The sequence below is a fragment of the Chenopodium album genome, chromosome 18 (assembly GCF_948465745.1).
Source record: "Chenopodium album chromosome 18, dcCheAlbu1.1, whole genome shotgun sequence".
Taxonomy (NCBI): domain Eukaryota; kingdom Viridiplantae; phylum Streptophyta; class Magnoliopsida; order Caryophyllales; family Amaranthaceae; genus Chenopodium; species Chenopodium album.
The window spans coordinates 7,115,371-7,140,157 of NC_137851.1; the positions used below are offsets into that span (position 1 = coordinate 7,115,371).

General features: G+C 35.5%; 3 protein-coding genes across 3 annotated transcripts; all 3 read right to left on the reverse strand.

The window, feature by feature from the left end:
- Positions 1 to 270: 270 nt before the first annotated feature.
- On the reverse strand, positions 271 to 3,399 carry LOC145591364 (ATP synthase subunit O, mitochondrial-like). The gene is made up of 6 exons (XM_081647798.1): positions 3,161 to 3,399; positions 2,988 to 3,032; positions 1,848 to 2,091; positions 1,000 to 1,112; positions 800 to 886; positions 271 to 619 (listed from the first exon to the last, which is right to left on the reverse strand). Exons 1-6 carry the CDS (start codon positions 3,287 to 3,289, stop codon positions 500 to 502), a joined length of 738 nt encoding a protein of 245 aa, XP_081503924.1. The 5' UTR covers positions 3,290 to 3,399; the 3' UTR covers positions 271 to 499.
- A 2,916-nt stretch (positions 3,400 to 6,315) lies between these two features.
- On the reverse strand, positions 6,316 to 8,505 carry LOC145592921 (uncharacterized). Its single transcript, XM_081649443.1, has 5 exons — positions 8,160 to 8,505; positions 8,014 to 8,075; positions 7,389 to 7,927; positions 7,098 to 7,266; positions 6,316 to 6,691 (listed from the first exon to the last, which is right to left on the reverse strand). Exons 1-5 carry the CDS (start codon positions 8,311 to 8,313, stop codon positions 6,527 to 6,529), a joined length of 1,089 nt encoding a protein of 362 aa, XP_081505569.1. The 5' UTR covers positions 8,314 to 8,505; the 3' UTR covers positions 6,316 to 6,526.
- Positions 8,506 to 9,516: 1,011 nt separating this feature from the next.
- Positions 9,517 to 14,743, reverse strand: LOC145592923 (E3 ubiquitin-protein ligase BIG BROTHER-like). The gene is made up of 8 exons (XM_081649444.1): positions 14,350 to 14,743; positions 13,402 to 13,627; positions 12,695 to 12,914; positions 12,398 to 12,432; positions 12,088 to 12,132; positions 11,160 to 11,287; positions 10,232 to 10,340; positions 9,517 to 10,130 (listed from the first exon to the last, which is right to left on the reverse strand). Exons 2-8 carry the CDS (start codon positions 13,597 to 13,599, stop codon positions 10,080 to 10,082), a joined length of 786 nt encoding a protein of 261 aa, XP_081505570.1. The 5' UTR covers positions 13,600 to 13,627; positions 14,350 to 14,743; the 3' UTR covers positions 9,517 to 10,079.
- Positions 14,744 to 24,787: the final 10,044 nt, after the last annotated feature.

A 24,787-nucleotide genomic window follows, 5' to 3' on the forward strand; every position in this document is an offset into this window, starting at 1 on the left:
CTTCCTGGTCCCTGCCCATCTACAAAGCATTGTGCATAGTAATGGATAAATCACTTGCACTGTCCATCACAGTTAAACTAGGAACTCTCGTATCAATACCAAGGTGAGTTCAGTTATAGACAGCTCAACTTTATTACAAAGCACAAAGCATCACAGAACTTCATTTCAAGAGAAATGACTCAGACTGATTAGTAACATATTATAATTGCAACATAATAGAACAAAATTACAAGAATATAGTTTAACAAGTCGTCGTCAAAAAAAAAAAAAAGTTTAACAAGTCAGTTTACTTTGGCTGGGTGAAAATGCCAACCACAAGATCTTTGATTTTTATTTTGTGCATCAGATCATGTCAACTGAAAAATAGAAAAAAGTTGGCCTCAACAATTTTGAGCCAAAAGAGACAAAGTCCAGACTTTTCATCTTATGCAGCACCATTGCCATTATCACAAAGGGAAATCTAAAAGTCGCTCTGCAAGAATAAGACTTCAAGGGGCACTTAAAGATTGACTGGTTCTCGCAAAAACCTCTCCATCTGTTTTGCCCTGGTCTTGATGGACATATCAAACACTTTTTGCCCAAATTCAACCACTAGACCACCAAGAATGCTAGGGTCAATCTGTAACAACCATGGGAATTTAAAAATCAGATTGACAAGTATAATAACATATTTCAACAGAGTGCAGTAAATTAATACTCAACTACAATAAAGCAAGCACAATGGTTCAATTTGGCAAATAGTCAAAAACATAAAGAAAGACGAAAATAGACATGAGGAGGTATAGAAATATAAACTTACCTTCTGTTCAAGCTGGACTTTCTTTCCCTGCCCAAGTATTTCCTGTAGAGTTTCCTTCAGTTCTTTCTCCTCAGCAGGAGGAAGGGGCTGGACAAAAAAACCAAGACAAGGAACAAGAGAGCATTATCATAGATGTACTATACAAGTTAGTGTACTAGTACTTTAAAGTTAAAAGGGAAAACAAGGATAAAAATACATACAATGACAGTTGTTACAATTGCTTTCAGCTCTCCCCTGTGTGCCATAGTCAATTCTGAGAATCTCTTTGCAATGGACTCTATGTGTTTTAGCCTTCCATACTCGGCCATAATAACTAATTGAAGTGAAGAGAAACATTAAGTTTTTCAAAACAAAAAAATAAAACATGGTTGAACAAGGGATACGACAAAAAAGGATTTCAAAAAATTATTATCTCACACAATAACATTTAAAAGTATCACATATGATACAGAATTCATATGAAAGTATGCAATTATGATATGCCTAACGTAATTTCAGCAAGGGTTATAAATCCCACCAGCCAAAGGCTTAGAGCATATTTACATCAGACCTTGTATAGAGCCTGCTCCACAATGAATGATTCTCATCTCACAACTGATAAGCAACGTCGCAAAAGTGACTTTTGCCCCCTATAGAGATGGAGACAAGGTAGCAACCACAGAGATAACAATAAAATCCATCCACCCAACCCAGACGAACAAGAATTAACGAGTTTGGCTAAAGATTCAGTGGGTTTGTGACAAATTTTTGAACAAGCATCTCCATGACAAAAAGGAAACCAGCAAATAGTGTTGATGTTCCCTCTGCCGTTCAGGTAGGCCAAACTTCTATTTAGGCTGTTGCAATTCACATAGGACATACAAGACATTTTTACTTGAGATCTTATAGGTGATCCTCAATTTGATACGGCCTAATAATTAGAAATGGAGGCAGAATTTTATTCACATAATGACTTAGCCAAAGAGGAGAAGCATCATATATTACATGCACAAGAACAAATACAGGAAAATTTACAGCTCAAATCATAAACTAAGTCAAAGAGACGTACCCAAAAAGTTCCTTGTAATATCTGTGAATTTTGCTTGAGCACATATGTCACTCATAGCCTTAATTCTTACATCTGAAGATACAGAGATATCCTTTGTAAACTGAGAAAACCTTGGAGATTTCTTAGTAGCCTCAATAAGGTCAAAGAGCTCAGACTCAACCTTGTCCAAAGCATTGGCTTTAGCAGCAGAAAGATATAAAGCAGATGCATAATTTCCAGAACCTCCAAACATAGCAAAAGGAACCTGATATATCATTAAAGAACACCAAAAAAACATTAAATATGAGAAGCATGGACTTAGATGTTTGTAAAAAATTATGCCTACATTTAGCAAGAAAAGCTTCTACAATAGCATCCATTCATTAGAACTCTCCTTCCACAAGGATATACTATACAGGTTAGCTGATGTATAACTTAATAGCTGTTGCATCTACCACTTCCTAGAGGGTGTAACTACTGGGTCTTGCTATGCTGGAACTGATATCGGTCATTTTTATTTCTACGCATGATCTAACGCTTGATTATTCCTAAAAGCCACAAGTGAGCAAGGGTCACAACTAATGATGAGTCCTTGGAAATTGAGAGCTCGTGGTTTAAGTTCCAGCAAAAAAGAATGAACCCTTCAAGTAAAACCAACTTTTTTAAGCAAAACAAAACATTCAGATGAACTTGTGTAATTTGGATGTACTGAAGAACTAAAAAGAAGAGAGTGAAAAGCAATGATTTGACAAACAACGAGAATGGCAAGGCTACTGAGATTCCAATAACGCAAAAATTGTAAATTTATGAACAATGTTTCTAGCTTTTATTTTAAAAATGAAACATATCATATCTATAGAGACATCTACATTGATGATGCTGCGAATGGACAGTCAAATTACGGGCTTCTTAGAAGTGAGCAGAAGAAGTCCAAGCAAATAGTATGAGCAATTAAATTAACATGATTTCCCTGGTAATCTAGAAACTCTCTGAAACTGAAGCTAAGATCTTGAATTTATACCTAACAAAATCGAAGCATCTATAAAAATACCCTTAATACCAAGGCTTGAATACCTAATCTCGATAATATCCAAAATAAAGCGGAACAACAACAACAATTTAACCAAAAAAAAAAAAAGGAATTGAAGCTTAATTGGTTACCCTTATTTCTTCCTTCTTAGCGGGAGCTGATGTAGCATAGTTTCTCTGACATAGAAAAAATCAAGAAAAATTGTAATAAATCCCAAATTAATCTACGCCAAACAAATAAAAATTAATTCAATTACATTTCCATCCCAAAAACAGAAATCCCTAATTTAAATCTAATAAATTACCTGATCGTTGACGACATTAGGGTTAAGAAGAGTCTTCTGAATACTGGATCTTCCAGAAGAAAGCGATTCAGATGCTACAAACTTCTGAATCAGAGAAAGGCTTGATTTGATTCGCTGACACATCGCCATTGTTCTTCTTCAACAAGATTGATGATTCAAAATGAGAGAGAGAAATGAAGAATTAAGGGTTTGCTTGCTTTTCTTCTTCTACGTTGAAAGATGAACCCCGATTCTGCGATACACCTGATTCGAGTATTTTTTTTTTATCAGATCGGCCCTGTTATATTGGGCCTTTAATCAGCCCAAATTTTAAAATTAAGCCCAATTCTATTGGCCTGCCGATTCATCTAGCGTCTACCTGGACCTTGAGATTCTAGAAACTGGTTTAAGGCATTCCCCATTTGCCCACTACATCTACACATTTCCAAATTTTGCTTCTCTCTCTTTTCCAGCCCCAAAACCTCCACCATCAGCGCGTGCATCACTTTTTTATTTGACAATTCCCTTGGTCTTACTCTACATTCAGATACAAATTACGGAGTATTTTGTAAGACTGTAATGATTAGTAAACTTAGTGAAAAAGAAAAATAAATAAATTTTGACAAGAATTTAATAAAAAAAAATAAAAGTTGAAAACGTAATGGTCATGATTCTACGTTATATAAACATTCAATTAATATAAATGTATTGTAGTTTTTTTTTTTTTTTTTTTTTTTTGAGAAATATATTGTAGTTTTCATATACTATAACAAATCTATTCCTCTTAATTTATATAAACGTTCATTTTTATAAAAAGCCACTAATTGTCTTTTGAAAGATTTTGGACTATGATTTAATATCAGGTCATTTTTTTGTTTTTAATATTATGTCTGTTAATGGTTATCTGTAACTTTGGGGTATTATTTATGAGATATGAAAAATTTCAATATTGTGGATAACCGTTAACGGAGGTAGAATAATTCAGAGTAGCCGAGAAGATACTGATGAAATTGTGATTAAAAAAAAAACGAGTTGCAAGGTATAGGCACGTACAGAATGAGATTAGTAATAAATGAAGCAGTTGAATACTGATTAGGCGATTACGTTGAAACGTGAGCGTGACTTTTATTTTAATCTTGTTAGCTGGAAAGCCATGGAAATTGTAAAATGACAAGTTGAGAACTATGCACGACTTTAACTCACACAACCCCTCAGTCCCTCACAACCCCCAATCGTAAACAAAAAAAAATAAAGGGAAAAAGTATACAAACATACAGTACTCGTAGTTATTTGCCACATGGCAAAGTTTTACAGACCCACCGTTGATTCATAAACTCATGACAAAATTAGCGGATCAAATTTATTGTCATATATACCACGCGTTCATTAAGAGAGCGTAGCCCGTTGTAAGATTTGTAACTCCATGCTTAATTAATTAATTAATCTTTTAGAATATACTCGTATTTATTAAAAAAAATAAATAAATAAATAAATTAGTATGTATATAAAAATGGACAAGACAAAGAAGATAAGAAGGTTGAAAGTCATCCCATTTATTTCTAGACAAACACACATGAGATGACTCAATATCCACCATTTTCGTCTTCTAATCGGCCATAATAATTATCATTACCGCGGGAAACTAATAATGGTGGTACAATTCTTCTTTGCGGTGGCGTTCTCGGCGGTGCCACTTACGCTTTACGTGCCGCCGATGAGACACTTGACGCTCTTTGTGTCGGCAATTCAAGAGTTGATGAGAGAGACTAGCGGATATCGAACAAGAGTAGTACCTCGATTTCGCCGCGCCTTTCGCTTCTTGCTCCGTGCTGCTTCCTCCTCCACCAATTAGATCCAATTTACAACTTCACCTTTTCCTTTTTCAATTTAATTGGGTGCTAAAGTTTTGAATTTTCTGGATGAAGAAGCTGCAATTCGCTAATTCGATGGTTGAATAATCACAATCACGAAATCAGAGTATTTTCTGTACATACCCGAATTTCTTTTTTTTTTTTTTTTTTTTTTTTGGGTTGGTTTTGTAACCGACCTTGCTAATAATGAAAATCTAGATGTTTCTGGGTTAGGTGTGTAGTAGGAAGCAGAGTATATAGGTGGGATTTGTGATTAATGCAGTTTGATTATTCTTACTGCTTCTGATTTGTTTTAGATAATTTGCCTTGTAATTATGCAATAATAGTGCATCCTCTTTGTTTGCAGAGCTTAGATCAATACAAGTATTTTCTTATTGATTTAATTTGTGTTCATATACAATTTCAAAACATGTATATTAGTTGAAATTTGTCAAAATAATCAATCTTCAAGCTTGTTTTTAGCTCTTGTAATTTTCTGCTTTTTTGTTTGTTTTCTTTCCTGCTTTCTGCCCCCTGAATCTGTGTTTCCTTTTTAGCTGCTTTTCAATTTTAATTATGAATTTGTGTGTAACTTTGTTAGGAAAATGAAATATTCTAAGATATAATTATTTGAGAAAATACAAGTTTACCTTGATGACAAATAAAATATTTGTCTAGTGTCATTTTCGTAAATAAATCAATAAAACATTTCAATCAACATAACATTTTCATAAATAAGTCATTATTTATGGAATTCGTATTTTAATAAAAATTGTTGAATTATTTAAAAAATATCCCTAGATAAACTATTTTTGTTTATCCCAAATATCAACGGGGCTCCCTCAAATTATTTGATGACTGTAAAACCATGGTTCCATGAACATAATGGCTTCCTTTACATTATTACTTGGTACATACCAAACGAGCTTTACAACTTTGTGGATGATTAAGGACAAAACTAGTCTCTATCTGTTTGGGACTTTTGAGTTCAATTAGTTCACGTGGCTTCACATGGACTCGCCCTTGTTTTTCTGTTCTTTTTTTTTTTTTTCTTTTGACAAAAGGCCTTGTTCCAAATTACCTGATTTTCCAAGACTTTTTTGTCATATCTCATATTGTGTTATAGGGAAGAGGTCAAGTTAAACAGGAAAAGTTGTAAATGTTTCAGTCCAAGATCATCACCATGTTAATGATCTTCAAAAAGGCTAACAAAGCAATGAGGAATCAGTCACAATTAACAACTCGAGCAATCATATCGCGGACGATGCGGAGATGTGTTATGTAAAAATGAAGAAATCAAATATATTACTCACCAAATATGGAGTACATTGCTTGAATAGTGTATCCTTTATTAGATAATCATAGACAAATGAATAATGTAAGAATAGAAAGCTACATAAACACAAAACCTACAGATGTACTGCTATTTAACAAATTCAATGGATTATTGGGATTCTGTTCTTCTTTCACCCCACAAAAAAACTAGTGATATATATGAAAAAAAATTAAAGAATGATTATGCTTAAAACTGTGTTCATTAGCTAGACAGTGTGCAAGGCTTTAAGAACCAGAACACATCCAATGTTCTTCCTTCTTTTGCAGCAACAAGAGATGCATTCTCGTTTTCACTCTTCTCAATGTTCTCGTCAAGCTCATCCTTGAGTGTCTTCTTCTGTCCCAATTCTTGTAAAATCTCTCTTTCCTGGTAGAATAAAACAATCAGTGTTAATACGTAGGTTTCAATAAACACACTTTGCAAAATGTATGCTGCTTGGGCAAGGGAGAAGAACAGGGAAACACTGATCAAGAGGCTCAAATTATTGTGAGGATTCAGCCAAACAGAACTTGGTTTTGCACCACCAAAAGGACAGGCAACAGTAGCATAGATTAAAATTAGCATGTTAATTTGTTAACATTGGTGGTACAGTACACTATGCCAAAAGTAGGCCTTGCATAGTTTGATTGTGCAATTTCAAGTAACAACATTGGAATCAATCTCACAACTTGACAAGAAATAATATACCAGCATTAAGAATACAATATGTAAGGTGCAGCAAATGATCAAATTCAAAGTATTGGCCCTAGTAATATAGAAATTTGATCCATACCATGAGCTTAGACTTTGGTCCCTTCGAAGGTGTGGCCTTGATAGGATCACGAGTGGCTGAAAACCCCTGAGGCGTTGGAGGATTTGTACGTATGGGCGATACCTTAGCCTCGCGCTTAACATTGTTCAAATTCAGAGAAATAGGGATATTCTCTGATTCATCATCTCTCCTGAAACATACACAATTGAAGCATCAGCCTCTAGGGTCTAATATAACAGTATTAATATTACATGAACATCATCAAAATCACATAACATTAGGAAGTAGCAAGCACAAGTAAGACAGACATACATGTTTCTCCTGAGTTTAGGCTTGGCATTGGCTTTGAGTGCACCTTCAGATTTAACCTGAAGCAAAGGCTTCCTTTCCTTATTATCACTGTCATTCATCCTGTTCTCCTTGTGTTTGAGGCCGGGAGCGAGGGCGGCAACGGGGACCGAGCCTAATGGTTTATAAGAGTGGTTGGCATTGAGTTTAAGAGGCCCTTGTCCTTGGTGCAGGGGTTGATCCTCCTGTTCCTCCTCAGGGTTCTCATCCTCTTTGTCCCTAACTCTGGTAATCTTCTTCAACTCATTACAGAAATCACTGATTTTACCAAAAAGGTCCCTCCCACCAAACAAATCTTTAGCAGAATTAGTGGGTTTTAATCTGGGTTTTTCATCAAATTCATCCTTTTGGGAAGTGGACTTAGTATACTGAGGAGTTGAGAAATTAGGGTTTTGATTTTCAGAATCTTGATTAGGTGGAACACGCCTCTTGAAAAGAGTGGGTTCTTTTCGTGTCCAATCGGCAAGTCCAATGAGCTTCGATACACTAACAGATCTCAACAACTGCAAGTATACAATCTCAATTTCAATTCCAATAAAAGAAATAAAACCCCATTTTTATCATCAAGAACAGAAAAAGAAGAAGTTACCTTAGAAGATGAAGAAGGGGTTGATTTGAGGAAATCTTCAGCAGTTGCAGGATGCTTACAATCTGGAAACTCAAGAACAGAAATCCCAATTAAGGAAATAAATTAAGATTAATTAATTTACTTTAAAAATGGTAAGAAAAGCATACCAGGGCGGCAAAACCAAGCGACATCATCGGAAGAGGAAGAAGAAGAAGGAGAAGCCAAGAAATCAACCCATTTGGGAGCATTAATGTTCTCGAAAACTTGATCAATCACGAACACAGATTCAATGTTCTTCCAATCGATCTTAGCAGCCTCCATTTTCTATCTTTCTTCTCCTTTATTAATCGAGTGATTCAAGAATTTATGTAGCTAGGAAGCTACTGGAGTGATTGATGAGAGTGGGAAAGATGAAATACAGGACAACAGAAAATGGAGGAGAGAGAGGGAGAAAAGGGGGGGTTGGTGATATTGATAGTTGTAACGTTGGAGAAAAAAAAGGAGGGAAGCAACGGTAAAGAGAATGTGATGAAAGGAGACAGTGTCCTGATTTCTGACTTCTCATTTACTTTTCGACCGTTGCAACTCTCCTACCTGGCTTTTCTCTTTTCTTTTTCCATTTCTTGGGCCTACTCATACCTATCATTTTTTGTAGCCCACAATTCCATTGCACTTGGCCCCATTATACAAACTCTCATGGTAATCTACAAATCGGTGGGGATCAATCCCTATTAGAGACACTTTGGAGGAGGGATCCCTTATCCTTCCCTCTCATTCCCAAAGTGTTTCACCCGCAAATGTAGGACCAAAAAATCTTAGAATTGAGATACGATTAGAATCCTTCTCCTTACCTTTTAAAAAAAATTTACATACCGAATTTATATTTTATTTATTTATTTATTTATTTATTTAAAAAAAGATAAGAAGAAATAAACATTAAAAAGTCATCCTCACGAGGGGAATTCCTAATGTATCATAAGAAAAAATAGAAAACAAACCAGAGTTATTACAATTATTAATATCCCAACTACTACACGCTAAAAGGCCATGGGCTAAGTATACGTAAACAAAAAGTTTATGCTTTGATTGCACAAAATATAACCGATAAAAATACATACGAGTAAAAAAAAAAATTGCTGGCTGATTCTCAAAAACAATGTTTTATGCACAAACTATAACTCATTTTGCCATGGGCTTGTGTCATGTTACAGTAGCTACATTAACTCTGTCGGACCCATTACATTAACCACAAGAGATACAAATTTTCCTCATCAAAATTCTTTATTTCCAAATCATATTTTTACAAAAAAAATTCTTATAACTTAACTGGGAATTTAAAAAAAAAAAATAACTAAATTTTGTTATAATTGGTTGTATTAACATACTGAGCATGAGAGAAATGACACTACTTGTACTACAAGCAAACGTACCAATATAAATCAGCATCTTAAGGTTCTAGCAGCTTTCATAGAGCAATTCAAATTTTCAATGTGTACAATTGCTCCCTCAAATGACATACAACACGGTAACAGGTCAGCCCCAGACTCCCGAGTCCTGAAGGATCGTGGGGAAGCTGATTAATAATCTATAGCTAGATTGCCATACTATAGTCACTCCTGCAAAACTATTAAACATGAATATATGACTGCAACATTGTCTAAAACTTGAATTACCCTATACTCTTAATTGTTTAGCAGTAATATTGTCAATTATATAATTCCGATCAAAGATATAATACGATCATACATTACATTTGAGTACCTTACCCTATCTATAGTGCACAGATCCCAGCCACTTGGCACTGATGTCTGATGCAATGAGGTAATAATTTAATAACATTGGCCAAGGGAAGAAGGGAATAATACGAGTAGTAGGCAACATTTAGAACTTTTTTCTCTCTATATTAGATTCTGAGTACCACGAGACATAACTGGTCATATATCAGTTAGATGAAGAAGAGGAGGGGGGTGACTATATAGCCGTAAATTCAAAATCAGCTCTCTGTACCTAAAAACCAGGAACCAAGAACAAAATTGATGACAACACAAAAACTAAGCTTGTATCTGTACGCTTGCCCAATAATGTTTTCAATTCCTTACTTCATCCCCGAACACTTCACTATTGCAAACCGGACATGTCTGATAACAACAAAACAGGCCATGATATCAGAAAAAAGTGCCAAAAGGAGATATATACACGAAATACACACATCTGTTTAGTTGTATTTACCATAGTTTACCTTATTTATGCTGAGCCACTTCCTCCCACATTTGGAGTGGTATACATGCTTGCATGGCAATGTCATTTGTTGGTCCCCAATTTTGTATGTAACCAAGCATATTACGCATCTGCCCAAAATTTTTAGTTCAATAATGATAATAACCACAGTATTCTTGCATTGAAGCAAATATGAGACAGCAAAGAAGTTTGCAAATGAATTATTATATGCCACAAATGAGATAACTCAGAAAGCCTGAATGATATAATTACACTAAAAACTTCTTCAATGCATCATTTAATAAACACACTTTCTTTTTAAGGCAACTTCAACAAGTAAATGCCACAGTCCTTAGACAATTTTTATCAAACAGCAGCAATACAAAGGTAATTCCCCTTAAAAGCACATAGGTAAAACCGTAAAGCTCATGCCAAAAAACTTTAACTTATGAAGCAAAGGCCCTACGTCTTAATTGCGCGTTAAGAACTTGTCAAAGGCATGCATAGTAACCCCAATTAATGACTAACCATGCCCAACTACTTCAATTAATCTCACTGATAAGAGTACTCTATGATATGTCTTATAGATCCAAGTACTTGTTTTAACATTTATTTATCTCTAAACACCAAGAAGTGCTGGCAATTTTAGAAAGGAATTTCATGTACAATAGGATACAAAGGCTTGCGGTCTCTGTCTATCTCAAAGAACCAATGAAGCCACACATTCAAGGAGCACCATTTCAGAGACACTGATGGTGATGCATAATCATGACATCAAAATGTTCCTTTATAAGTCATTTTGCACTTTCAGCAGCAGACACGAGAAAAATTTAAGTGTTTTTTTCCACTGATACTACATGAGACATAGCAGAATAATATCACAAGACATGATAGATGAAACGGAGCTTGTTGACTCTTGGCAGTAAATAGCACTTTTCTGAAAATATTACCTTTCTCTGGATTTTTTCCTTGAGAAAAAACCACCCGCCTTATATCTAGAGGTTGGAAGCAACTTGATAAGTTCTTGAGAAAGACCTCGACTTTGACTTCCTACTGCCTCACCCAGGTCAAGTAATTCCTGCAACAAGAGATTTATTCACTCACCAACTAAACTCGGATATATAGAACAACATGCCAATTCAATTGTAACAAAAAAACAATTTTTTTTTATTTTTTATTTTTGCACACAAATTCACATGCACCTTTTATGCATAAACTTAAATCATACACAAAAGAAAAGCAGCATAAGGAATCAGGGCCCCTTCTTGATAAGCAAAGATCAAATCTGTTCTTTCAGAAACAGTGGCGTGACTAAAAACTATAACAGCAAGTCAGCAAGGGGCCAAGGGCAAGGAGAGGTCATGCAGAGATGCATATCAAGCCGTGACACTTGACACATGATATTTTCCCCTGGGTTCTCAAATGGCAGCTTGTAAGGGTGACCTCAGCACTATATTACTTTTAGAGATGAGGTAGAGCAGAATTTAATAGTTGTCCACAAAAAGAGTTAGACAATGAACAGTAAGAAATTACATGCACTGAACAAAACAGCAAACAGCACAAAATGAGCCACTTGCTTTGTACATACAAAAGCAACTTCTAGTTAACCAGTGAATTTGTCCAATTTAAAACAAGGAGTTCTATGTAATTAGGATATCCAACATCAAACACAGCAACTTTCACAAGCTACGCACCCATTGGGCAGCTCTCTGCTTCAATGTTCCCAATTTAGAACTGTATCGACTATATTGGCATCACAAATACCCTACACCACAAGCCAAGCTGCATTGGCAAAATCCACTACTTTACATTTATATTAAGCAGTTATCATGAAATTTGATTATAGAACATGATAAGCCATGTAAAATGGGAACAAACCTCATAAGTCATGCTATCAGGATCAACGTCATCTTGCCAAGCAACCTGTAACAAAATAGACAGTAGTAAGGCTCCGTTGTTGCCTAACCAACAAAAGCAATCAACCACACAAAGATTCCGCCTCACAGGATGATGGTCTTAGAGTTAAAAGGATGATTAAGCAAGTACAAATCACAAGAATTATCTACAAATCCTAAGTACTAATTATGTTTCAATAAATTTTACACATAAATTGACCATATTTCAGCTAACAAGCAGACAATGAAATCATGCTTACGTTACTGAAAATAGCTATGATGCAGACTCATACCTCAGGACTATCATCGTCTTGATCGTCATCAGGACCTATAGACATGGAGAAAATTTGTGTCAAATTAGACCAAAAGTAGCAGACAAATCAATTCCTGACAAAACAAGGAAAGGTCAAATTGATTTGAAAAATATGGCAGATATTGTAGGTCAAAACGGCATAAAAGCATCTGAAAGTTTTGGGAAAAAAATATCTCCCAAAAAGTATTCAAATTGAAAAGTAAACAAAGGCAGAAATTCTCAAATTGATTAATGACTTAATGTAACCAGAAAACAAGCAAGACATTGGCAAACTCACATTCTTCAGCAGCATCTGAAGTCGTAACTACATTTTCTTGGGATTGCATGACCATGGTTGGTTCTTCAATGTGCATAGAAGGAGAATACTCCCAAGTCCTGCGGTTAATTTCGGTTCTTGGCAAAGGATTGTTAACATCGTAACCATAATAAGAAGTTGTTCCGACATCAGAGAAATCAGATCTGTTGTAGTTCATATTCATTGACCAATATGCAGTTTCCTGAAGAAGCAAGCAAGAAGGAATATGCTACATAATTAGTTGACTAATCGTTAAAAAGTTGGCCTGATTGAAATGTCCTAGTTGAAAGAGTCAAATGTATGACACAATTGACCTTTGCTCTGATAAAATAATTGATGCAGCAACAAATGTCATTCAGAAAGTAGTTTCATCAATCATTGACCAACAACACAAAACATGATCACCTTCACATTTGACAACAACTCAACAAGTACTGTTACATTGTGTCAAGAATGATCGAGCATCGCAAAAGTGAACGAGTACAAGCATTCAGAAAGTAGTTTCATCAATCATTTACCAACAACAGAAAGCATGATCACTCGTCACATTTGACAACACCTCAACAAATACTGTTACAATGTGTCAACAAGGCCCAAAAACCCTTAATCGAGCAACGCAAAGTGAACGAGTACGAGCATAGTCATGTACAAGACCCAACAAATGAAAATGTATGATAACAAAAACATACCTGGTGATTATGCATAGGGACATGAGGGTAAACATAAGTAAGAGGCGGATTCGGGTTGGGAACGGGATTGACATTGGGGTGAGCGAGGCCGTCGAAAAAGCCCATGAAATGATCAGAATGTTGGTGTTGATAAGGGTTAGGATAAGCAGAGGTAGTGTTGTTGGCATAATAAAGCTCCATTGCAGGATTCTGATTCATTGTGTTGTGTACCCACAATTAGGTATTCCTGTTATAATCACCAAATATAGCAGCTTCTTAATTGCTGTTGAACCTCATTTACAACTAACAAACAAACTCTTGATAAACTATTAATGTTATTTGCACAACACAACAAACACTCCAATTTCTAAACAAACAACAACCCCATTATCCCTTTTTTTTTCCCTTCTTCTTTTTTAATAAAAATAAAAACAAAAACAAAAAAAACAAAAACCTAGTAATTACTATCCTTTCTCTTCTCAATAATTTGTTTTTTTTAAATAGTATAATTAAGTGATGAGTAAAAGAGGAAGGAAAGACAAATATTGTCCGAATGAGCACACAGAAGCCAAAGAAAGTAGTTAAGATAAATTAAAAATAATGGAAACCGTACAAATGTAAACAGGGAAAGAAAAAAAACATAAGAATCTACAAATCCGTCTAGAATGTAAAAAGTACAAAAAAAAAAAAAAAAAAAAAAAAAAAAAAAAAAAAACATGAATAATTAAATTAAATTAACTGGGGTTGCTTCAGTTGTAAAAAGACGAACAAGACAGTGGAAGTAATTAAAATTAAAATTAAATGAAATAAAAGAGGGTAATTATGAATTAACATTCATGAAAAATAAAAAGTTAGGTTAAAAAAAAAAAGTTAAAAGAGAAAGAATGATGAGAATGGTAATTATGAAGAGGAAAAGGAAAATGCAGGATCTGAAATAAAAGAGAGAGACAGAGAGAAGAAGTAACAGACAAGGTGTAATGCCGGAGGAGTGGCGGCGGCGTTGTTGTGGAAATAATGTGTTTTCTTGTTCTCCGATGTCGTCTTCTTCTTGAGTTTGAGTTGATGTTGAATTGGGTTGTTTGAGTTTTAAAGGAAGATGGTGTTGTTGTTCTGCTTCTGCTTCTGCTTCTGCTTCTGCTGTGCTACTTTTTAGTTTTGAAATTAAAAAATGGGCGTAGAAGCAAGTGAAGAAGAAGGCGGAGAGAGAGGGAAAGGGGGGGTCCCGGTTTGTGTGAGAAAATATGAAAACAAGTAGATTGATTACAGAGTAGTACGACAGTGCCTAAAAAAAAAAAAAGAGTAGAAAAACTACAAACTAGGAATACGACTCCTCTGTCTCTCTAACAGCCTACCCGAGCATTGTCGCATACACCAAGTCCGTTACCACTTACCATAATGCTCCGTTTTATCCATTTATTTTTAATTCATATATTTGACCTTTTTTTTTCAACACTTTTTTATGTAGGTGGTTATGTTGTGTGATCCGTTGACAGCCTGACACACGATTAATTTCTAACCAGGTAATTATTGACTGGTCGATTTACCCCTGACTAATTAACTCAGTTATATGGTGTAACCGGCTATATATGAAACTTTATGTTTTTTTCGATATTTTTTTTTATTGTATATAAAATATTATTTTAGTTAAAACCTAATAATCCAATAACATACCATAAAATAAATCCAACAATAATTTATTTATTATTGTAACATTTTATTTTATATAATATAAAAAAATGGTCATAATTGACGGTAAAAAAAAAAAGTTCAGGTGTGTCCATTATTGTGGGACACAATGAGTATTTTTTTATTCTTAAATTGGTTTAGTATTTGCGTATATACCCTCATTAATATTTACAAGTTTTTTCAATGAATAATGTTTAGACAATTATACCTTTTAAAATATTTATTTACTTATTATTTACTCTCATTAATGATAATTACTTTTAAGAATAGTGCATGAACGTTTATACCTCTAAATATACTTGTTTATATATATTTTTCTTATTATGCTACCTATAACAAAATTTGTAATGTAAGGTCAAACCGAAAGAGTTTTCAAATATGGCTAGCTTTAGCTGCCCTAGTGATCATAAAATGTTTAATTAAAAATATTATACGGAGTATTTTTTTTTAAAGTGTCCAATAGTGACATGACACGCATGTCAATGTAATATGACCCTATCATAATGCATGCACTTGGTACAAATCTCCTATGTTTTTATCTTCATTGGTAATGTAGGAAATATTTTGTATAGTGTGAAAACCCTTACTCTCTAAGTTCACATTGAACTGAACTGAATTGATTAGAGCTGAACTGAACTGAACTGAAATTAAGCTGAAGTGAACAGACCCTAAGTCTTTATATTTGGGGTCTTATTCAACATGGTCAATTAACCTAATTAACCAGTGCGAAGTTTTGGTTCATTAGAAAAATGATAGTTCAACTCCATCAAGTTCACTTTGTAGGAATTGAATCATTTACCTCAGAATTATAAACTGAAATCTTTACAAAACAAAGTAAGCATTACTCCTTTTGTTTTTATTTAAGTGTTCTACTGAGATTTTATTCACTTGACATAAAATCACACATGTGTTTTTTTTTTTTAGTATATAAATCACATAAGAAAGTCAAAATAACTCATTCGGATATAAAGTGATAACGTGTTACTCGTAATTAATAAGAAATAAAGAAATTCAATAAGCGCTTGTTCTGTTTAGCTTAATTTCAGTTCACTTTAATTCAGTAAATCAGAACAGACGCTAAGTAAGATTTATTAAGTAAAAATAATTTCACATCAGTAAAAATAATTTCAATTTTACAAAATAAAAAAGCTTAAAAAATAAATAAAATAATAAGTGTTGGTAGTTTGTGATTTATGATGGGCCAATAAAAAAGCAAGGTTGGAAAGCAGTCCAAGATAATGCCTTTATAAGTAGAGACAAAATAGAAGCAAAGATAATATAGTAAAATACTTGGCAGTAAAAGAGGAAAGGTAGAGTGGTAATTATCCATTGATATAGTAATAGAAGTGGTAAAAAAAAAAAAAAAGGGATGCAAGTAAGTAAGTAGCGTGTAGGTGGTGTGGGTGTGGGGGGGTTTGAGGCGAGAGTAAAGCCGGTTCCACAGCCGATAAAATTGCTGGCGGCCGCATAAGTAGGAGCAGCAGCAGAACCTTTTTTCCTGTCTTCAACTGTTTGTTTCTTCACGCTCATTTATTATAATGACAATTATCCCCTTCCCCTTTATTGGCCTTCCTCTTTTTATTCTACCCTTTTCTCTCTTTTCTTGTGGACCACATTCATTTCTGTTCTCACTTACCACACTTTTTTTTTTTTTCTTTTTCTATACTTCTTGTTGACTCAATAATAAAATCACAATTACAATCAGAGTTTTTTTTCGAGTAATAATTATCATTATATGAATAGAGTTGAATTGTGAGCACATCTATCCTAAGATTACCTAGGAAACTGTAACTGATGTCAGTCTTAGATGGACGGTGGATGATATTCGTCGAACTAGGAAGGTCTTTATATGGTGTAACATCCATAATATTCGAGGGGAATGAGTACACAAGGTGCATATCCTTGCTACTACAGCTGCTAGTCATTTACATTCCTTTAATAATGTGTTTTAGTTAATTTGTTTGTTTAGGGTCATGTAATAGATTGGTTGATAATGTATGTGGTCACCTAGCCACCCAATAATTACATATGAAATGATAATACTCTCTCAACTTCTATGACAGCGTTATTTATTTATTTACAATAACAAGGGTTTATATCAAACGTCAACTAACTTTTTTATTATTAATTAAAATTCTTAATTAAAAGTTTTGCTTATTCTAAATGTATGATGTCTAACTTTGTTTAAACTCATGTAACAGATTGGTTGATAATGTATGTGTCGCCTGACCACCTAATAGTTACATGTGGAATGATAATACTCTCTCAACTTATATGACAAAGTTATTTGTTTATTTATAATAACAAGAGTTTATATCAAACATTAACTAACTTTTTATTATTATTCAAAATTCTTAATTAAAAGTTTTGCTTATTCTAAATGTATGATGTCTAATTATTTTAGTCACCCCACACATATTGATGTGTTGTCTCTTATGATCCCATAAAGCCACAACCTACAACCAAATTTAGTAAGCTAACACTAACTATTTGCCACGAAAAGCATATCCAACAAGAAGAGGATCTCAACTTGATTAAAATAGGCAATACTTCATAACCTTTTGGGCATTCAGCCTTACATTATCTCCTTTTGTAGTTTTGTTTGCTGTAATATCCTACTATTTGTAATTGTGTATGTTCTATTAAGTTTTTGCATTTTATAATAGACTATATTGTCAAATTAAGCAAATTCTTTTCCACCAATATTGTCTCTCATAAAATTCAACTAATCAAAAATTTCAATAGTCTTCTAAATGGAGGCAAACGAACAGAGATATAAATAATTAAATATATAATCACTTCCTCTTTTATTCTTTTTTTTTTAAAAAAAATAACATTAAACCTCTACGAGCAGTCGAGTACTATGGACTATGGACTTATGGAGTACATAGCAACATTGCTAGGCCCAACACACTAGGCCTTACATGTCTTATAGCAACGTTGTTAGGCCCAACGTTGCGATTCACGCAGCCATGCCAAGCAACCAACCATAATGAGACAAGAAACATTGTATTTAAGTCACTTACTAGACCTTTAAAAATAAGCCCAACTTCATATACATTGATCCAACCATCTTAGACCAACAATGTAAGTATATAACTGCCTTAGCTAGTAAACCTGTTGACCCATTTTTTATTAATTTTTTTTTTTATATATATATTTTTAATTGTATGACTTCCTCACTCCACAAACAATATACAACCACAAAAAGGTAACCCCTAAATGATAATGAATCGACTTTTCAAAAAGGCAAACTAAAGGTTATGGGACAATCTTAGTGGAACGGAAGGAGTACATTTAAACCTAAGAAATTTACTCAAAAAAATCTCGATTGCACACTCATGATTTTGTGTTCTTGAGTTCTAGTTTTGGGTTGGTGCAACACTCCACATGACCTCTAGAGATAACCCCGTGTTCATACATTAACCCGAGTCGCTCATTTTTCAAAAATAGCATTTGTATTGAATTAAAAAACTATTAAAAACTCGAACATAAATTTTAGTAGTAAGTGTGATAGCTAAGCATAAGGGTCCTTAAGTTAAATCGTTTTGAGTGGCATATACCACCTCTCTATTTTTAAATTTTTTTTGTTGGATATGTGTGTGTTTCCAACTTCCAAGTAAATTGACATGCGTGCCTGGACTTTGGAGGGGTGTCAATTGTGTCATTACTCGATGTTGTTGTTGTGTGTTGAACTGTTAAATGATGAACAAATATCTAAGTGTTATGCATAATCCATCTGCTGCAGGTGTAAATTAGCAGTGCAAGAGTAATTCTACAGGATCATCCGCACTCCTGTTAAATGACAATTAAGCTATCATTTTTGCTCGTCAGAAGTCTGCAGTCATGAAAATATGTAAGTATATATATATGTTTTTATATATTATTTTTACCTCTATTTTTTTTTTTTTCCTTTTCTTTTAACTCTAGTTGTTACATGTACCACTTAGGTACGTTTGTATGTTCCCATTCAATAAGGATCTTTTTTATAAAATTACTTTGATTTCAAGTGGTATGTGATATCTTGTTAAATTCATCATAACGTACATTTTTTAAATTCGTAAATTTACGACAATTTTTATCTTGAATAGTTAAATAAATTAAATCAATAGCTCATATTTGAAAAGTGAAAACTTATCAAGCAACATATTGAATACATCTTATTTTGTGTCGGTGTCAAAAGAGAATTCGTTATATTCTTTATTAACAGTAAACTACAAAGAGAGGCCCAGTCTCCCACCCGAGGCTATAAGGAATCGAACCCCCATCACTCGGGGGGGAGATAGAGGGAGTGAAGGACTAACCATCCGTCCATCTTCTCTGATAGATATTATAGGATTATTATAATATTTGTCGCAGAGTAGGATATATTTGTATATATTTGTGATATAGTTTGTATTCTTATCGTACTAGGTTTCCTAACATGATTAGGACTAGTATTGTAACTCTATATATATTATTAAATGGTACACACTCCAACCCAAGGAAAATCGGCTAAAGAAAATTCCGGGCAAGCCTTTGTGGCGCAAGTCAACAACACCACCACCACCTCCGCGGCAGCCGCCCAACAGCAGCAGCCACCGCAGCAGCAGGGCAGGGGTGGTGGTGGCGGTGGACGTGGCAGCAAAGGGAGGGGAGGCAAGACTAAGGGAAAAGGCAGAGGGCGTGGCAATTCTCAGCAGCCACAAACGGCCCAAGCCCAGTCCACTCCTTCCAATCAAGCAGGCCCAACTCAGCAGCAACTGTGGGCAAGTTTTCAGCAGTGGGCTCAACAAGCTACTTGGGCCAGGCCACCTGCTCCATTTCCAGTCCAGGAACAACAATCCATCCTCGGTCAGCCCAGACCCCAGCAAGCATACGCGGCCCAATATGGGCAGCCCATGACACCAACGGAATTGGCATCTTCTTTCTCCACGATGACTCTTCCAAATCCCGACAATCAGTGGTACGTGGATTCGGGTGCAACTTCTCACATGACGAATAACGCTGGTAATCTCTTACCCTTTTTTAATTTAAGCACTAAAAATCATATTTTAGTTGGTAATGGTCATCGTATTCCAGTAACGGGTTATGGTCATAGCACCCTTCCCCATACTAAAACACCTCTTGTCCTTCGTGATGTCCTCCTAGCACCTCAACTCATAAAGAACCTTATTTCAGTCCGTAAATTTACCTCTGTGTCTATTGAGTTTGATCCTTTTGGTTTTTCTGTGAAGGATCTTCGTACGGGGAACATCATAACGAGATGTGATAGTTCGGGAGACCTATATCCAGTCCGAACCACCAAGTCCACTCCGTCAACCTGTCTTGCTACTTCCCTCACTGCTGTTTCACCTTCTACTTGGCATAGTCGTCTAGGACACCCTGGAGCTCAAATTTTTAGCTATCTTAAGTCTAAAAATCATATTTATTGTAATAAGGAGCATGACTCCACGTTTTGCAATTCATGTCAATTAGGAAAACATACTCGACTACCCTTTGATAATTCTAATAATACTACAGTTTGTGCTTTTGATATTATACATGCCGATTTATGGACATCTCCCATTCGTAGTGCTCAAAGTCACAAATATTATCTAGTCTTATTAGATGATCATACTCATTTTGTGTGGACAATTCCTCTAAAATACAAATCTCAAGCTTTTCAATCCTTTATCAATTTCCGAAAATATGTTGAAACCCAATTTGAACGTCAAATTAAATGCTTTCAATGTGATCATGGTAGGGAATTTGATAATGACTCATTTAAGCAAAAATGTATTGACCATGGGATGCTTTTCCGCTTCTCTTGTCCTCACACATCTTCCCAAAATGGCAAAGCTGAACGTATGATTCGTACAATTAATAATATTAAGCGTACAATTCTTCGTATGATCACATTCGTGTCTTTGGGTGTCTTTGTTTTCCTAACTTGTCTGCTATAGCTCCACATAAATTAGCTCCTCGTTCAACACCATGCGTGTTCTTGGGCTATCCCATTGACCATAGAGGGTATATGTGTCTTGAAATCACCACCAATAAAATTATAATCTCACGTCATGTCACTTTTGATGAATCTACCTTCCCCTTTCGGAATCTAGCACATTTTTGTAGTAATGATTATGATTTTTTGGTGGATGATTCTCCATCACCAGATTTGTTGCATCCCCATTTACTTAGCCCGCAACAAACAGCCCAAACTCCCTCTCCTACCCAAAGCCGTGGCTCACAAACCACAGCCCAATACCACGGCCCACCCTCTCCTTCATCTCCAAATTGTGGCTCACAAACCACAACTCAAAACCGAGGCCCAAATCCAACCTCAGTCACCCCCCTGCAAACCCCGCACTCCCCTTCTCACCAGCCCACATCGCAGCTGGGCTGCGACAGCCCAATTTCTGCCGCGGCAAGCCCGCAATCTCCTCTGTCCAGCCCAGTTGCACCTAGCAGCCCAGCGACCACTACACCAGCTTATACCCCGCCACCTTTGCGTGGTGTACAACCCACTCGGCCACCACCTCCCTCTCCCCGAGTCACCCGTAGTCAACGTGGTATTTTTAAACCAAACCCGAAATATTGTAACCTCACAGTTCAACCTTCGGGTCCCCATCTTCATAAATCACCACTTCCAAAGTCCTATAAACAAGCTTTAAATGACCATAATTGGAATGCGGCGATGAATGATGAATATAGTGCTTTAATTAAAACAGGGACATGGGAATTGATGCCTAGGCCTGCGGGGGTGAATGTTGTTAATTGTATGTGGCTATTTAAGCATAAATACAAGTCTAATGGTGACCTTGAAAGGCACAAAGCTCGTCTTGTATGTGATGGCAGGTCGCAGGAAATTGGTGTGGATTGTGATGAGACTTTCAGTTCGGTAGTTAAACCGGCCACTATTCGTACTGTTCTCAGCTTAGCTTTGGCTAAAAAGTGGTCGATACATCAATTAGATGTCAAAAATGCCTTTTTACATGGTGACTTGAAAGAAACTGTTTATATGCATCAACCTCCGGGTTTTCTAAATCAGAGAACGCCCAATCATGTTTGTCGTCTCCGCAAGGCTCTCTATGGTTTAAAGCAAGCTCCCAGAGCTTGGTACCAACGCTTTGCAAATTTTCTTATTAAGTTGGGCTTTGTCATTTCTAAGAGTGACACTTCTCTCTTCACTTTCCGACAGGGTGATGATATGGCATATTTGCTTCTTTATGTTGATGATATTATATTAGCTACCTCATCTGACAGGTTGCGTGCAGGGATCATATCTCAGTTACAAACCGAGTTTCCTATGACTGACTTGGGTTCTCTGATTTATTTTTTGGGTATTGCAGTAACCCGAAAACCTTCTTATTTGCTACTTTCACAGGAAAAGTATGCACATGAGATTTTAGAGCGTGCAGGTATGACCTCTTGTAAACCTGCAGCCACTCCAGTTGACACTAAGTCCAAACTTAGTGCAGATGCAGGGCCACCTTTTCGGGATCCTACTTTGTATCGCAGTTTGGCAGGTGCTCTTCAGTATCTCACTTTTACTAGCCAGATATTTCATATGCGGTACAACAGGTGTGTCTTTTTATGCATGATCCCCGGGAACCTCACTATGAGGCATTGAAACGCATTCTGCGTTATGTTCAGGGTACCATTGATCACGACTTACATTTATATCCGACTGTTTCTCATCGACTTATTACTTACACTGACGCTGACTGGGGAGGTTGTCCCGATACCCGACGGTCCACATCGGGCTATTGTTGTTTCCTTGGGGACAACCTCGTGTCTTGGTCATCTAAGCGTCAGCATATTCTGTCTAAGTCGAGTTCAGAAGCAGAATATCGAGGCGTCGCGAATGTTGTCTCAGAGGCGTGTTGGCTTCGTAATCTTTTACTTGAGTTACATTGTCCTCTACGGCAGGCTACTATTGTTTATTGTGATAATGTCAGTGCAATTTACCTTTCTGGCAACCCAGTTCAACACCAACGCACCAAACATGTGGAGATGGATATACATTTTGTTCGAGAAAAGGTCGCTATGGGTAAAGTTCGGGTTCTGCATGTCCCTTCGAGATATCAGTTTGCAGACATTTTCACTAAAGGCCTACCACGAGATTTATTTCTGGATTTTAGATCCAGTCTTAGCGTACGCCCTCCTCCCGCTACGACTGTGGGGGTGTGATAGATATTATAGGATTATTATAATATTTGTCGCAGAGTAGGATATATTTGTATATATTTGTGATATAGTTTGTATTCTTATCGTACTAGGTTTCCTAACATGATTAGGACTAGTATTGTAACTCTATATATATTATTCAATGGTACACACTCCAACCCAAGGAGTTTTCCCGAAATCTAACATTCTCATTTCTCAGAGAATTCGTTACATGTCTTATGAGTAATTAACCAATTTCCATGTATAGTTGGCAAAAAATTACATACGTACTCCCTCCGTTTTTGGGAGGGAATGAATCATGATGTGACATATACCGGACTACTGCTAAGGTAATTGGAATCCATAATGTAATACAGTAACATACTTATTACTTGGTACAAAATATGAAAATAGGCCTTATTAGTTAAGGTGAAAAAAGTTTAGTAATTCTAAAAAAGGGAATAATAGTGTTGATAAATTGGGGTATAAATTAAGGTAGAACGTATTAGGGCGGTATAGAGGTGATGGAAGTGGAAGCACATGGAAAGTGTCCCAGCCATATCTTGATTGTCTAAAATGAAGGGGCAGTAAATAACATGGAATTTACACCACACCTTTCAATTCAAGTGTTGTTGGTGTATTTTATGAAGTAGAAGTAATAATAATATCAATTCAATAATAATAATAATAACAATAATGATAAGGGTGAGTAGTGAGAGTGATGACCAAATGCATGCAAGCTAGCTATCAGTTTCAGAGGGTGCAGCACCTCTTCCCTTTTGTCCCCGGCCCCTCTTCCTCATTTCCTCTCCCTCTATTTGCAATTGTATCTTGTATGTATGTAGTGTGCTACTACTTGCGTGCTTTTATTCTTGCTTAATAATGCCAATTCATTCCACCACTTCACTATTCATCAATTAACTTACACATACATATGATACATGCTAAGGATACATGTTTATATTGTCACCTCACAATTACTCATTCTTTAGCTTCTTTGTGATTAATGCTTCTTGCTCCCGTGTCCGGTCGCGTCGTTATTATTATGCTATATATCTTTTTTAAATACTGTTTCGATATGGATAGGAAACTTATGCCTTGATGCCTTTAAAGATCTCTTAACTTGTCTAATTTGATACCTGCACAATTAACACTAATTAGCTACCTTCGAAAAGGGTATAAAAGGTAATTTGAATATTTGAGAGTAATTAAATCATAACTTAGAAGTGAAATATGAGGGAGTGCCAAATCTTGTGAAGTGGATGAAAGGTGTCCACGTGATCGGAATCAGCTCTTTACGTGGGCCTAAATATTTTGCCGATAAGGGTGATGCCAGATAGGCCCATCCGCACATGTTCACAAATCTTGCCCATTACCTAGGTCATATCGGATTATTGATAGCCGGTAACATCCCATACAAATACAAGCACTATATTTTTAACTTTTAAAATACATGGTGAATCCAACTAATTAATATTAATGTTGATTAAGCGTATGTCAAAAAATTTATACTCCATATTTAATTTGAATGATAATGTACTTTATATCTTTATAAAAAATAAATTTGAGTATCATAATAAATAAATTAAACAAC